We start from the raw sequence: 15,929 nt of genomic DNA, 5'->3' as shown, positions 1-15,929 counted from the left end.
TTTTTCAGACAGCATCAATTAACATAAGCATTTTTTATTGTTTTGGAAGACCAGTTAGAAGACAGTTTGTTATGCCTGAAACAGTGTATAACAAAGCACCACAGTAAACATTAAATACATACCTAAGGCAATTTCAAACCAAATGGAGTAACAGTTACTTGTTAATTTAAAAAGTCATTGCAGGTCATTCCAATAGCCTTGCAAAATTTATTTTCTGACGAGACAAGTTTGTAATAAGGTGTGGTGCAGGGTCTCAGTACTAGTGTGCAAAAATATAGGATCTCTGCCAAAAACCAGCTAAGTTCTTTCCACGCACAGAAGGTGCATTAGCTTAACATCCAGCCATCTTGCTACTAAATCTATTTTCTACCTAAAGGACAGCTTACATCTAATTTATAAAGGATTTTTTTAGTGATTAGAAAGTGCCCCTGCAAGGAAGTCTACCTCATGGTGAAAAAAGGCTCATGAACAAAGGTATGCGTCCAGATCCTACCCAGCAAGATATTGTAGGATTAGTGAGCTGTCATAAAGTGTTCTGTTCTTCCAAGCTGGAGAAAAAATCATCAGGGAGTTCACCAAGAAGCTGGTCCAGATCATCTACAAGGACAAAATGAGACCAAGTTTTTAACAATATATTAATCACTCGCAGCTACATTAGCCATGGTGGCACAGTGCTTAGAATATAGAGGACAAAGGTAGAGTGAAATTGCCTCCATTGCATTTTAAGTTCCCTGAGGCTGGTGGGAGGAGCTGCTGGCTGGGGGGGAGGAGTCTGAGAGAGAGAGTACAAGAGGACAAAGGTATCATTTTTAAAGGTGGGCAGCTATATAAATAAATAGGTGCAATGTGAGGGCTGATAATATGTGATTTTGCAAGCATTATCTAGCTCTGCAAAGCTTCCCTCATTTCCATTTTAAAAGCACAGAGAAGAATAACAAAAGACAACATAAAATAACCATTACTGTTTAGCATTCTATTTACCCAAGTCAGCTCTCTCAACGGATTTGCCTACTCCACAATTTCCTGACTCTTGTAATAATGATGGACTTTCGTTTGATGCTAATACATGATGACATCTCTTCTTATTTCTCTCATATCCTTCCATATTCTTGTCATCCATAGCAGCCATTACAATCACAGCACCTATGGGGGGATCCTGCTATAATTTTAAGACAGCATGTTAATATAATTGAAAGGGAAAGTATCACTACCTAATATAAGAGTTTAGACTAGAATAATGTATGCTTTAAAGAAGATCTAAAAATTTTTTTTATCCCATCATAATTAAATTTTTATCCTGACTATTTTAACTCAAATGGGGAACATGCTTAATCCTCCCTCCTATTTTTAAAGCAACCCTTTGAGATGTTAGGTTAAGAGTGATTGGCCCAAAGTTACCCACCTATGCCTGAAGGCCTAGGACTCGGTCTTTTGCTACATTGCTATACTGCACTATTATACTAAACTGGCTCTCATGGGAGCGCAGCATTTTTCTGCTGTTCATTAATGAGTCACTACCACAAGTCTCAATTTAGCTCGCTTGGATTTAAATTACGTTTTCTTTTCAGTTTAGCTATCTATCCACATGAAATTTCTTATATCTTTTCCTACAATCATATTTCTAATTTTTGTATAATTAAAATATTACTGTTTTTATCATCACATCTTTACCTGTGGTGTCACAGTCTCACTTGTTTCCCAAATCTCTTGGTATTGCTGAAGTTGATTTCCACTGCTGAAACCAGGTAAATATACTTTCACCAAGTTACTGGGTGTGACATTGAGATAATGATTGCGATGGGATGGAGAGAACACGCTCACCTGTGAAGATAGTTATCAGTTCTTTTCACAATAATATGTGGCACTATTAACATGCTAATTTGTATAGGCATGCTAAAGTTTGATGCCAGCAGATGAAATGTTTCCAAATCTTGCCTCTCCACTAATGCTTGAAATGATCTATGTATGTTATAGTCACCCTAACTGCATTTCTTGTTTGCATCTTAAAGAACAATAGGAAGGAAACAGCCTTGTTATATATAACTGCCAGTGCATAATCTGATTTCTGTCCATTGCATTGAAATAACACACTAGGATTGATATATGTGTGTGTACAACAGGAGGGAATTAAAACATCTAGCTTAAAAATGTCAAATTGAAATGGGGGTTGAGAATATTTATATTATATTATTCTTACTGAAGAAAGCTGTAAAAGAAATCATATTGTTTTGTTTTGTGTTTTGCCGGACTATAAATATCTGCTTTATTCTGGTTCCAGAGGTTTTAGAGATAGACAGCAGGAAAATATACATTACAAACCTCTTGGGCAGGAAGTTGTTTTTTTTATCTTATTCTAATATGCTTCAAATTTTGCAAAACACATTATAGCTCGACAGCATAATACAAAGGAAATATCAGTAAATCAAGTGCAAAAATTTTACATATATATTATTATTTTTGGCATGGAAAGTATCAAGGCTCATCCAGCCTTGAATTTCTTGCTTCCTTACCTGTTTTAGCAGAAGCACTGAACCAATTTTAAATTCACTTTCTTTTTCTTCCAGCAACAAACGATGTATTGTGCCCTGCATTTCACCTATTTGAGAGAAGATCAGACAAATGACAGCAACAAAAAGAATCTATCAAAATCTAGCAGTAATTCTAATTTGTACAGAATATAGGGACTGGATTCAAGCATGTAATCTGTTATTTGCTCAAGCACAGCAGTTATTTTCAGATAAGCAGTTGAATATTTAATGCTATACATTTCTGCTTAAACGTACGGTATTGCCTGGCAATGTTACTGTTTTGAGTTTATATTGTTGGATATATTCTATAGGTATGGTTGCACAGTTAGTAATTGTATTAAGTTCTTCTAGAGAAGATTGTATTATATATTTAGACACCCAGAGTCTTTTTGGAGTTGGGTGACTTTTTTCGTAATTTGCTAGGTTCTTTTTTTATGATAACAGTTGTGGGCAACAGGCAGACATTCCCCCAAATGTATAGCTTACAGAGACATACTGAAATTTGGTGAACTATTATGTTATTGGACTTAAATGCCAGAAACCACTCACATAATCCATTTGGGAAACTTGGAGACAATTTTTGTGGCTCAACTACTTTTGATATAATTCATCTTGGTACTGAAGTACTTGGCTAATCATGCATGCATGCAATATATGGTCAAGAAAAGCTTGTCTATATTTACTTTTGTAACGATGAAAATCATAGTAATAATGAATTTCCCATAACTTTCATTATAAAGAATCCCCAGAGAAATGTACCATTATTTTCTATGGGATAAACTTTAAGTAATCAAAAGAGCAATGGCTCTTTTGCTCGGGTATCCAAAAAACTAAGTCACTCAAAATGATGCCAGTAAAAGACGTGACTGTACATGACACAAGCATCCAGGTAAGTTACAAGGGAAAGTATTATCTCACCAGCCTAGTAGGGTTGAACTCTTTATCCTTACCAGTAGGGTCCTTGAACTCAGCACCTGCATCAACATTAGTCCTCATCAATGACTTAATCATTACTGCCATGTTTGGAACCTTGTTCTTTGGGAGTTGCTTCAGAGCTGCCTGAATGGAAGAAACCAAGGAAGGAAGAGAAAAGCTCCAACAGGAATTGGGAATTCATTCAATTGTAAGAAAAAAATGTCTTGCATTAAGAAGTTGACAAAGGAAATAGGTTGAGATGGAGTATCATATTTTTCAGAGTATAGGACGCACTGGAGTATAAGATGCACCAAGATTTTGAAGAGGCAAATTAAAAAAAAAAGTTTTTGCACTCTGCAGACCTCCCCAAAATGTCCCATTTTTTGCACAACGGGCCCCTTTTATGTCAAAAAAATGGCATGCATAGTTTTTAGGAGGCTTGTAGAATGTTCCTTGGGGCTGGGAGGCCAAAAACTGGCTCACTTTTCCCTTCCCCAGCCCACAGGAGCACTCTGAAAGCCTCCTAAAGGCTATGCACGGGCATTTTGGTGAAGAGGCGGAGTTTCGGGAGGCAAAAAATGCTGTATTCAGTGTATAAGATGCACCCAGATTTTCACCCTCTTTTTAAGGGAAAATACTCCGTCTTATACTTCGAAAAATATATAGCTTATTTTCTATCCTTCATAGAAGAGACACAGGACATAATATAGAGGGCTAAAGAAAATTACTTGGAGAATGTTCCCCCCCCCCCCCATTATTCTTAAATAGCTTAGAATTAATTAAATCATCTTCTGAGGGAGAATTTTAGGGTCGGTCTCCTTGCAAGAATGGAGGAGAAAAATATTTTGGAAGAGCTTTAAATGTATGGCTGTGGCAATACTGCATCATCTCCTATTCCTTGACTATTCATTATTCCACAAAGTAGCCATTTAAAAATACATATCTGTTCCAGTGGTGGGATTCAAATAATTTACCAACCAGTTCTCTGCCCTAATGACTAGCTAGGTAGGCTCGGTGGTCATGTGATCATGTGGGTGTGGCCAAGTCAATGTCACTCAGGTCAATGGGCACTTCGCCTTAGTTGTTACAATGGTAATAAGGGTTAACTGGAGAGGCAGTTTCTGTAAGCAGGGCAATAAAGATTAGGCTAGAAACACACCACACTTCCTTATAGGATTAGCCATGTAATGTGGGGAAAAAAACAAAAGATCTCTTCCAACAACCAGTTCTCCGAACTGCTTAGAAAGTTACCAAACAGTTCTTCCAAATAGGTGCGAATTGGCTGAATCCCACCACTGATCTGTCCCTTGCAACTGACATAAAATTTTCAAACCGAAACTAATTCAAATTTCAGCCTTTACCTTACGAAGTACCATAGAAATGCTGTACATCTGAAGAAAACAGGATGGATCTCCTTCATCCAAATCAAATTCATTTTTCATGGCAACCCATGGGCCTCTTTCAAATTCTTCTTCTATTGTTTGCTGGGAAATAGACATTTCCTGAAGGAATAACAGAGAATCCCAGATAAAGATTTACCTCAAACCCACTGCAGAGTAACATATTCATCTTAGAAATGTATTATTTATTTTGATGATACATTAACCAGTTATATAACTGAAACACTGATTCATCTTTCTATGTACTCACCTTTCCTCTAGCTTTAATTATATCAAGCATTTAGAAAATAAATAATGATTTGGATTTGGATTTATTCAATTTGTATGCGGCCCTATTCCCAGAGGGACTCAGGGCGGCTCAACAAAAGCCAAGGGGAGGGGAACAAATACAAAAAGTAAGACAAAAACAAGACAACAATACAGACAATTTAAAAAACACAACAAGCACAACCAAGTTCGAGAAGGGGTGGAACTCAAGACCCCCAGGCCTGCTGGGACAGCCAGGACTTAATGGCTATACGGAAGGCCTGAAGGGTGGCAAGGGTCCGAATCTCCACGGGGAGATCGTTCCAAGGGGCCGGAGCAGCCACAGAGAAGGCCCTCCTCCGGGTGGTCGAAAGCTGGCATTGGCCGGCAGATGGAATTCGGAGGCGGCCTAATCTGCAATGTGCTCTACATGGGGCTGCCCTTGAAGAGTATTCAGCGACTTCAGCTAGTCCAGAATGCGGCCGCGCGAGTGATTGTGGGTGCACCTCGCTTCACCCACATAACACCTATCCTCCGTGAGCTGCACTGGCTACCTGTCGATCTCCGGGTGCGCTTCAAGGTGCTACTTGTCACCCATAAAGCCCTACATGGTAGTGGATCTGGGTACTTGAGAGACCGCCTACTGCCAATTACCTCCACGCGACCTATTAGATCTCATCGATTAGGCCTCCTCCGAGTTCCATCTGCCGGTCAATGCCGACTGGCAACTACGCGGAGGAGAGCCTTCTCGGTGGTAGCTCCGACCCTATGGAACGATCTCCCCGTGGAGATTCGTACCCTCACCACCCTCCAGACCTTCCGCGCAGCCCTCAGAATCTGGCTATCCCGTCAGGCCTGGGGCTAAGACTGTAACCTGCCCGAATGGTATGAATGTTGTGTTTTTAATTATGTATTGTCTTTATGTTAAAAGTTTGTCTCCCCCTCCCTTTTGGGTTGTGAGCCGCCCTGAGTCCCCCCAGGGAAAAGGGCGGCATACAAATAAACTTCTATACTCTATACTCTATAATCTGTGGGATCTAATGGGTCTATGGGAGATAATTGGCAGAAGGCGGTCTCTCAAGTACCCAGGTCCAATACCATGTAGGGCTTTATAAGTGACAACTAGCACCTTGAAGCGTATCCGGAGACCAATAGGCAGCCAGTGCAGCTCGCGGAGGATAGTGTAACGTGGGTGTACCGAGGCACACCCACAATCGCTCGCGCGGCTGCATTCTGGACTAGCTGTAGTTTCCGAATACTCTTCAAGGGCTGCCCCATGTAGAGCGCGTTGCAGTAGTCCAGTCTTGAGGTTACAAGGACATGAGTGACTGTTGTAAGATCCTCCCGGTTCAGGTAGGGACGCGATTGGTGCACCAGGCGAACCTGGGCAAATGCCCCCCTGGTCACAGACGACAAATGGTGATCTAAAGTCAGCTGTGGATCCAGGAGGACTCGCAAATTGCGAACCCTGTCTGAGGGGCGTATAATTTCACCCCCCAGCCTGAGAGATGGAATAGCTGGCCAATTTGTGGGAGGAAAAAACACAAGCCACTCAGTCTTGTCAGGATTGATGATGTATACAAGTGTATTTATAGGTAGTCTTCAACTTACTACCACAATTGAGCCCAACATTTCCATTGCTAAGCAGGAGAGTTATTGAGTTGTGCCCCATTTGTGACGCAGTTAAGTGAATCTGGCTTCCCCAACTGACTTATTGGAAAAGAGTCAGGAAGGTTACAAATGGTGATCACATAACCCCTGGACAGTACAATTGTCATAAATACATGCTAGCTGCCAAATACCAGAATTTTGATCATGTGAAAGTGCCAATGGTCATGTGAAAAATGATCATAAATTACTTTTTTCAGTACTACTGTAACTTCAAACTGTAACTAAATGAGTGATTGTTGTCGAGCACTACCTGTAGAGTTATAATTCAAGAATTACAGCTGAACTATTGAAACTATTATCACATTTGCTCTAGCTTCAAAAGTGGTAAAGTTGAATTTGATTATCCATGAGGTGAAAGGTATTCTTCCATAGATTTTCTCTATTGTTAATGACTTTCCAGCATTACAACAGTCACATTGGAGAGCTCATTTAGTTCATCATCCTAAAAATAAGCTTAATATTTTTAGCTTTTAGTTTGCGGAGATGATAAGCTTATCATCTCCACAAACAATAGAACCAAATTATCCTGCATGGACAAATTTTCAAGAAGGTTTCTTTATCTACAGGACCACATGACACATTTAGTGTCTATTTTTAATAATTAGGGATGGGACACTACATTAATTTAGACGTTGGGTGTGGGGTGAAGAGTCTTAGCCCAAACTCATGGACCCAATAAAAATTCCCTTACTCCAAGATGCAACTGATAGTTATAAAAAGGAGAAAAGATTGCTTAAAAGTACTCCTATAAGCTCATTGTAAAGACTAACAAGCAGACTGGAAGAAGCATGATTTTTTACTAATAAGCTTAGTATCTTAAGTCTAGCCAATACAAAATTTTCAAAAACAAAATGAAATTACCTCAGTTCGTAATTTTGCTACAGCTCCGTGAGTTGGCATCTGGGGAGTTGCAATGAGAATCTCATCCAGGTTTTTCCCATTAGGCTTTTTAAATAAAGAGGAAAAAATGTAAAACATGTACATCACCTATGGATATTTTTTAAAAGCCCTCTTATTCTTTATTGCTTAAATAGAAGCAGAGAATTCTTAGGATACTCAAAAGAGGTACTCTGGAGAAATGCTGTGTTTCAAGTCATCCTACTTATAGAAGCTGAAGATATTAAAGAATTCTAAAATTATTAGATCTAATAGACACACAAGGCAAAGCTCCTCAAGAGAATAATGTTTGCATTAAAGGCTAAGGCATTTACTAGGGCAGCATAGGCAACAGTTCAGTTAGAGTAATTTTAAGTCACAAAATGTTTTGGAACAGAGTAGCTAAATAGTATTTTATTAGTATTCTAATTTGGCCTTGTGTGCCATTCTACGTATTAGGAAGATTATTCCTGGCATCCTAAACAACAGACTAAACCCATCCAGACGTGAATAATCTCCAATATGAAGACAACTCACCCAACAATCTTTTTGGAGTAAAGACAACGGATGACAGCTTTTATTCCTTTTTATGGTTGGTAGCTATTATAGATTTTTATCAAAGTATGGCTGGAATAAATATTTTGTTTTATATAAGTAGTTTAAAATATTTTAGAAAGGTTTTTCCCAATGTTTTTACATATAGACCTAGTCTCTTAAGTGTTCTCTTACTTGTTGAGGCAGAATGCCTGCTGGTCCTGGGAAGCGACGAGTCTTAGTTCGCAAAGAAACATGAGTCATTGACTGAGGTGTCTTGCTGGCTGCTGTGACCAAACGGACAAGATGATTGGTGAGAACAGGCGTCTGAGGCTTTCCAGAACCTGCAACTAAAGTTGGGGCTTTAGGAATGACAGGAGGGATTCCCACAGTTGCCACTGAAGGACCATATGTGATATGGAGTTGACCACCATTATTGACCATTCTAGAGTCAGAGCAGCTGGGGCTAAATATGCGTGATTTGGGCAGCCTTGAAGGAGTACTTGTTGTAATAAAGGGAGAACAGGGTCTAATCAGTGGCAAGGAAGGACTGCTGCATTCAGAAGTGGATTTATCCAAAGATGATTGAACAGGCTTTATCATCTGAACACTGGAATTTGAAAGGGAGACAATACTGTTGCTCATCCCTAAGTTAGCCTGGGGAAAAACAGAATCCATGGAGGTAGGCTTCAGATTTGACTCTGAAGAAACTCCCATTGGCTGTAGATGGCTGACGACCTCATCAACAAATTCTTTTCGGATTTTTGTCATTTGTGAAGTATCCAATCCAACAGGATTCATTGGCGTCATTGTGTTTGTGACTTGTCGTTTCTTGATTGTTTCTAAGTCATTGTCTCTCATCTGCTTCTGGGAACCACAGTCAGATCTGAAAGACTCTGGATACATACTAGATTCTTCTAAATCCATGCATGCAGCCAATACAAGTTCATTGTCAATATCATCCCTGGGAGAAGTCCCAGAGGTAAATACAGCTGGAGGCCTATTCACAAATTTAAATCTCTTGCCTGAAGTGCTACCTGATTCACACTTGGCTAATAAGCCTGTTGGATCCTTTTGAACCTTGAAGTTGCTTATCTGGGGAAGCATATGGTTGTTTTTGGTCTCAGTAGTGCAGCTACCATCTCCAAATTGAAGTCTGGAGCAGTTTTGTACCTGTGAAATAGGGGGCATGGTCTCTGAAAAGCTACGGGTGCCTGGATCCTTGACTGGCATGAAGGCATTGCCAGGAGCTCTTAACCCTGCAGAAAGTGGTCTCAGACCTCTTAAATTAGCAGATGTTGTGTCTAGAGTCTGTTTCTCTACATCACTCACAGCCATCAAGAAATCCTATGTGGGGAAAAAAGAAGATAAGCCATGCCATGAAAAGTGATATTTCAATTGTCTATATAGATTATGAAAGTGTTGCTTGGGGATTTCAAGTTCTTAGAAGTAAGCAATGATTGAACAGTGATATTTTATCTGAGATTTTGTGGCTAATCTATATTAGACCTTCTTTATCAAATTAAACCTCTTGTTTCTTCTACTTCAATGGTCTGGCTTCATCATCTACTTTCAAATTATGATTCAGAAGTGATCCCTTACCTCATCTTCAAATTCAGCTTCCACAGAAAACAACTTTTGGAGCTTGCAGGCCTGAAAGAGCAATTTGATAATTTTCAAGATTAACTCTAAAGGGTTTTTTCACAGCAATATTTTTATTTTTACTTCAAAACATTCTTCACCAGAAGTTATAATGAAGCTGTACTTCCTGTGTTATCAATACTACAAACTGAAATTGCTAAATGATTAGGGGATACTAAAAATACTGTTTGCTTCCTGGGGACTTAATAATCATAGTTAAAAACAGAACACTATATCTAGCAACACAGTTCTTTTTCTTTTAAAGGAAAACCAAATCTCTCTTAAATTAAAGGAACTAAAAAAGAAATTGCTTTTTAGATAATTTTAAAGACAAGAAAAGACTTATCTACCAAACTTCATAATTCTGCTAACCAATAGTATCCAAATGAGAATTTTTGAATTTTTAAAATAAATTATAATTGTTCAGAATTCTAATTTTAAAATGCAGGAATTTCTCTTCATTTTAAAAGTCTATAGGGATTCTCAGTCATCCAGGTCATGGTTGTCCCAAAAGTGCTTTTTCAGGAGGCAACTTCCTTGTTTTTTCTTTGAAGACCTTTCACTTCTCATCCAAGAAGCTTCTTCAGCTCTGATTGGATGGTGGGGAAGGGAAGGATTTATATTCCTTGCAGACAGCGATCATGTGCATTTTTTAGAGAGTCTTTGAGCCACTTGGAGTTTATCTGTGTCCTAAGGGTCACCTGAGTAGTGCTAATGGATGTAGAGCCTTCTTGGCTGCAGGATGTTTTCTGCCCTGTGTCCCTTCACTCTTGGGTCTTCAACAGTCCTTCCATTCCCCACCATCCAGTCAAAGCTGAAGAAGCTTCTTGGAAGAGAAGCGAATCATCTCCAAAACAAAAACTCCAAATCTAGTTGCCTCCTGGAAAAGCACCTTTGGATCTTCTTCATTGTACCTTTCCATAGACTCCATAAATTACTTGCATTCACAGACCTGGCAACAGGTGTGAGTTGAATTATCCAAATAAATATAACTTATAGATTTTAAAAGTAATCAATATTTTTATGCTCAGATACTTTGTATTGCATGAAGCTTTTGGACCTGACAATTAACAATCATGAACCTTTGATGTTACTTATTCAGTGCAAAATAAACACCATCAAGTTATTTTAGTGAGATTCATTAAATATCACTTAAAAGTAACTTAGTGAAAACACAATATTTTTACATATGAAATAGCAGATTAGTCTAATCAATTTCCATATAACATATCTTGGTTATTTAAAGGTATATATGTGTGTGTGTGTGTGTGTGTGTGTGTGTATAGATACATACGCACACACACATATATATATATACATACATACACATACCACACACACACACCACACACACATATAGATGACATCATCATCATTGTTAAATGTATTTGCTATCTAACTCTAAGCAATTCTTAGCAGTTTACAAATGATTTCAAACATGATAATAAAAACTTCAAGAAGTAGTTATGGAACAAATTGAGTAGAAACCAATATGAATTGAAGAGATTGTGAGTCTGCACAAAATAAATACCTTTTATATTATTCTGTCAGCATAATTTGCTGCCTTTTGCTTTTCTCAATTTTTCCCCTATCTTTGCCTCTGAGTCTTATTCTATGCATTCTAGAGTGTTTGTGCGGAGGGAGGGGATAACACCAAAATTGGTTTTTGTTTTATTTATTTGTTATTTGCTTCATTTATTTCATGTTATTCAATATGCCAATCTGAAAAAGATAATTGTCTCTTAATTGGCTACAGCACCTTTAGCTACAGTAACTGTGACCTCTCTGTAACTGGTGATCTCTCATATAATTAAAACATTTTGGATTATTCCTGCCTTGTGAACTGCCTTGAAAACTGCGACATATCTGAGGGGTTTCTAACAATTGTTCATTGTAGTCCTGCTACATTTCTATGGAATTAAAGCCAGTGCTTCCCTGGCAAAATTATCCAAACCCATTACCTAATCATAATAGGAACATTTAAATAAAGACTTTCTGAGAAGCAGTTAAAATAGACTTTCTTGACAAGTGGGTTTTTTAAATAATGGGAAGTAGTGAGCTAAATGCTAAATGTCAAGTCAGACATTTCAAAACAATGAATTTGTTCGCATTGATACATGTTCTTGCAGATTTGTTTATATATTTCAGATCAATGATTCATTTCTGCTTCTGCTGATTGGTAATGTCCTAATATTCTTCTAGTGCAGGGATGTCAAACTCAAGGCCTGCGGGATGGATCCAGCCTGTGGATCTGGCCCCCAGGGCTTCCCTGGAAATAGAAAGGCTGGCCCGGGCCCACGGTGCCTCTGCCAGCAAAAATGGAGCTCGGGAGGGCCGCATGCAGTTCTCCTAGACTCCATTATTGGCCATGTCGACCTTCCTGAGCTCCATATTCACTGAAAGAGAGCTGCAGGAGAATGCCCCCAGCCCTGCCTGGCCCATCACAAGTGCCCCCGACACGAGTGACATCAAGCTGACCATGCCCAACCTGACCATGCCCACTCTGGCCATGCCCCCCTCCCTCCAGGTCAAATATTGATGCAGCCCTCAATGAAATTGAGTTTGACACCACTGTTCTAGAGCTTTGTTTCTTAAACTTTTTTCTCTCAGACCTTTCCAAGTTTAAAAAAATAGAGAGGGCCTCACAGACCTTCTATTTTTATGATTATATTTATCAATATTTACCATATTAAAAATAAAACTGACACATTTATACCACTTCTCATAATAGTTTGATGGAATTTTAATATTGCATTGTTTTTCAAATTGGCAAATAATTTGATTTCATTGACCCCTGAAAGGGTCTTGGGGGAAACCCCTATGGTTCTGGGACATTTACAATATACTGTACCATTTGCTTACTTAGTTTGTATCCCACCTTTGACAAATAAACATGTCTTCATCATCATCAAAACATAAGACAGCAAACATGTCCAACAGACCCTCCTCCTTCTATATTCCCCACAACAATAACCCTATGAGTTTAGCTGGTCTGAGAGTGACTGACCAGTTATCCAACTGGTTTTCATGGTTAAAGCAGGACTTGAATTTACAATGTCCTGCTTTCTAGCCTGGTGCCTCAATCATTAGACCTCAACCACTAGACCAAATTATTCTATTTTACCAGAAACCCTACCTTTATCCAATGTTTTTCTGATAATGTAATGATAAATACTCACTTTAAGCAAGGCAAGGGATCCTGCAAATTCCTCAATATTTTTGGAGGGATTTTTTTTTTTTTTTTTTTTTTTTGTAACTTCCTTGACAATTTTATACCCAAGCTCTAAAAATGATTTTAACAGAGTGGCCAAACTTAGAAAGATTATCTATTTTCTTTTTTTTCCAATTCCATTTTCCAAAATAGGTATATACTTCCAGAATCGTATGCTGAGGTTTCATTGCAATGAAGATAACCAAAGATTTATTCAAAGCAAGGTTGATCCAAATCAACCCTATTTAATCTAGTACAGTACTGTACTCAAACAATTCGCCCTTGATATTCATTTAATTGAATTGATTAAACTGGAATATGACCCTTTCTCATTGCCATGTTCCATAACTTTATGAAATAAAAGCACCCAACCATAGGGAAAATGACCAGCACAAAAATAAATTTGAATAAATAAATAAAAAAAATGTTGGTGTTATTCGTACAGCAACTACTCCGTGAACAGGAGATTTATATGAAGCTTATATAACCCTCAGGATCAACAATACCCAAGCATGCATAAAATAAAAAGAATAGATTTTCACAGAACCGTAAAAGTAGAAACATTGATCTAAACATGTCATAAGATGATACACCATGAAACAGCAGTCAGTGTATCCCTTCTGGAAAAGCAAACCACAGTCCCAATGAAAAAGAAAAAGGATAGAATTAATTTGAATTTTATAAGGCCTTAATATATTATGGACATAGCCTTCACTTTATTGCTCAGTCTCTGCCCATCTACTCAAAAAACTTTCATGGTTATCATTGCCCAAAAAGATATCAAAGACAATGGCAAATTCTAAAATATTCCTAGTTTTATGTAGTTACTATTTTAAGAATCATTGTCTTTTGTGGCCACAAAGTTCAATATTAATTATTCAAAATCAGGAGAAAGTCCCTTGAAACTTCCAGGCATTTTGTTTCAAACAATATCAACCAGCATGCCTGAGAGAAGAGATTTGCAGCTGCACTTCAAAAAGTTTCTAAAAGGCTGTTTAGCCCAATTCTAAAACAATAAACAACAAGCCTATCTTAATGCACACCAAAACGTCCTTTTTTCATACTGCCTTATCTCTACTTAACCCACACTCACACATTCTCTAGGGGCAAATTAAAATTTTAAATTCAAATGCTTATTGTTTCTACGTTTACCGTTGGGTTTTGTACCCTTTGACCTTATAACAGAAAAATCCCACCTGGGGGATTTTTCCTCATTGGCCACAGAGTTTCCTCGGCTTCTTTGCACGGAAACCAATGGCCCCGTCTAGCTCATAGACACTCAGTCATTCCCTATATTTAATTCCTCCCCCCACAAGTTACGCCGGTCCTTCTTTACCATCGCAGAGTAAAAGCTCCAACGTTACTATCGGGGGAAAAGGAAACGAAGAGCGAGCCTTAACGCCCGAAAGGCAGCCCCGCCATCGCCTTAAACGCCGCACTAGCGAACATTCGAATTACCCATCCTCCGCCGACGAAACGCGTGACGTCCGTTCTTCCCCATTACGCCTGCGCGGCAGGGCTTCGTTTCCTGAAGTCCTGCCTCCTTTTTCTAATAGTTATCCTTTGGTTGCGCAACCATAAACAAGGTCCTAGGTTGTGAGACCACCTAAGTGGCAATGCATGTCTGGCTCGTGATAAAGCCCAAATGATCCATCCATTCATTTTCAGTGGCACGCATTTAGCTTCCTCCTCCCACTCAGAAGGTAGTTTCTATGTTTTGGAAAAGTTCATGTGCACAAAACGTATATCACTAAACTTAATCCAGTCTTATCATTAAATGAAAGCTAATTAGATGAGAGGCTGAATACTACTCTGCCGATCCTCAGAATTGTGCAGTTTGTGAATGGTTTCTATATACTGCATGTTCTAACACACACTATATTACATGCTAATCAGCATTAGTACAATCCTATTTTTTCCTTCTTTTGTTTACTATATGGTAATATTTTTTCAACATCCCGGTAGATTTACTATGAATTTAAAAGCAAATTAGCTATGAATTCTCTGTATTGCACAGAGAAAATGTAATTGTTCCAACATAACCACATTTGTAAGTTTAAAGGCTTGGCCTCACTGTTTGCTAACTTTAAATGCTTATGATTTTATTAAGTAACTACATTATCAATAGATGGCAGCATTTAGCTGACATTGACTGGCCCTGAAAAAAGATGTGGGAAAGAGTTACTGGTATATTTTAAATTAAGGAATTTTTTTAAAAATGAAAAAAAGCAAATAGGAAATCACTTCCCTATTTATTTTTTTACCAAGGAAGTACGTGGATATGTCCATATCATGGAGGGAAGTAAGGGGTAACACAAGGTTCCATCTTATGCCCAGCACTCTTCAATATCTTCAGAGATATTTGGCGAGAAAGAAACGCAGAGGAATATGATTTCACTTTCTTTTCTGATAGACATCAATCCCTTTCATGGATTGATTTTATACTAATCACTAATGATTTGCTTTCTAGGGTGAAGAAGACAAAGATTGCGGCTAGGGTCCTTTCGGACCATAACCCAGTTTGGATGGAATTGGGAAGGGCAGTGCAGGCAAGAAGGTCTTGGAGATTGAATGAAAACTTATTTAGATATGAAAAGTATATTAATGATTATAAAAAATTGTTATCTGAATACTTTGTTTTGAATATGAATAAGGGTACACCTATGGAATTCATATGGGATGCAAGCAAAGCGTATATGAGGAGTGCTGATGAATATAAATAAAACACATAGATATAAACAAGGGCTAAAACAAACAGAATTGGAAGAGGAAATTAAGAGGAAAGAGTTGGAGTTAACAATGAATCTAGGCGATACAAAGGTTAAGGAAGCTATCACCATATTAAAATCTCAATTTGACATGTTGATCTCTGACCAGGTAGCCACTAGTTTATTATATGCAAAACAC

At 38.3% G+C, this 15,929-nt stretch overlaps 1 protein-coding gene across 1 annotated transcript; it reads right to left on the bottom strand.

Moving 5' to 3' along the window:
* Positions 1 to 4: 4 nt before the first annotated feature.
* On the bottom strand, positions 5 to 14,497 carry HROB (homologous recombination factor with OB-fold). Its single transcript, XM_032237948.1, has 10 exons — positions 14,359 to 14,497; positions 9,773 to 9,823; positions 8,366 to 9,517; positions 7,622 to 7,705; positions 4,805 to 4,945; positions 3,479 to 3,587; positions 2,511 to 2,596; positions 1,672 to 1,821; positions 982 to 1,159; positions 5 to 597 (listed from the first exon to the last, which is right to left on the bottom strand). The coding sequence occupies exons 1-10, from the start codon at positions 14,359 to 14,361 to the stop codon at positions 524 to 526; spliced, it is 2,028 nt and encodes a 675-aa protein (XP_032093839.1). The 5' UTR covers positions 14,362 to 14,497; the 3' UTR covers positions 5 to 523.
* Positions 14,498 to 15,929: the final 1,432 nt, after the last annotated feature.

This window comes from Thamnophis elegans, chromosome Z (genome assembly GCF_009769535.1).
Source record: "Thamnophis elegans isolate rThaEle1 chromosome Z, rThaEle1.pri, whole genome shotgun sequence".
Lineage (NCBI taxonomy): Eukaryota > Metazoa > Chordata > Lepidosauria > Squamata > Colubridae > Thamnophis > Thamnophis elegans.
This window is presented reverse-complemented; position numbering and strand designations above follow the sequence as displayed.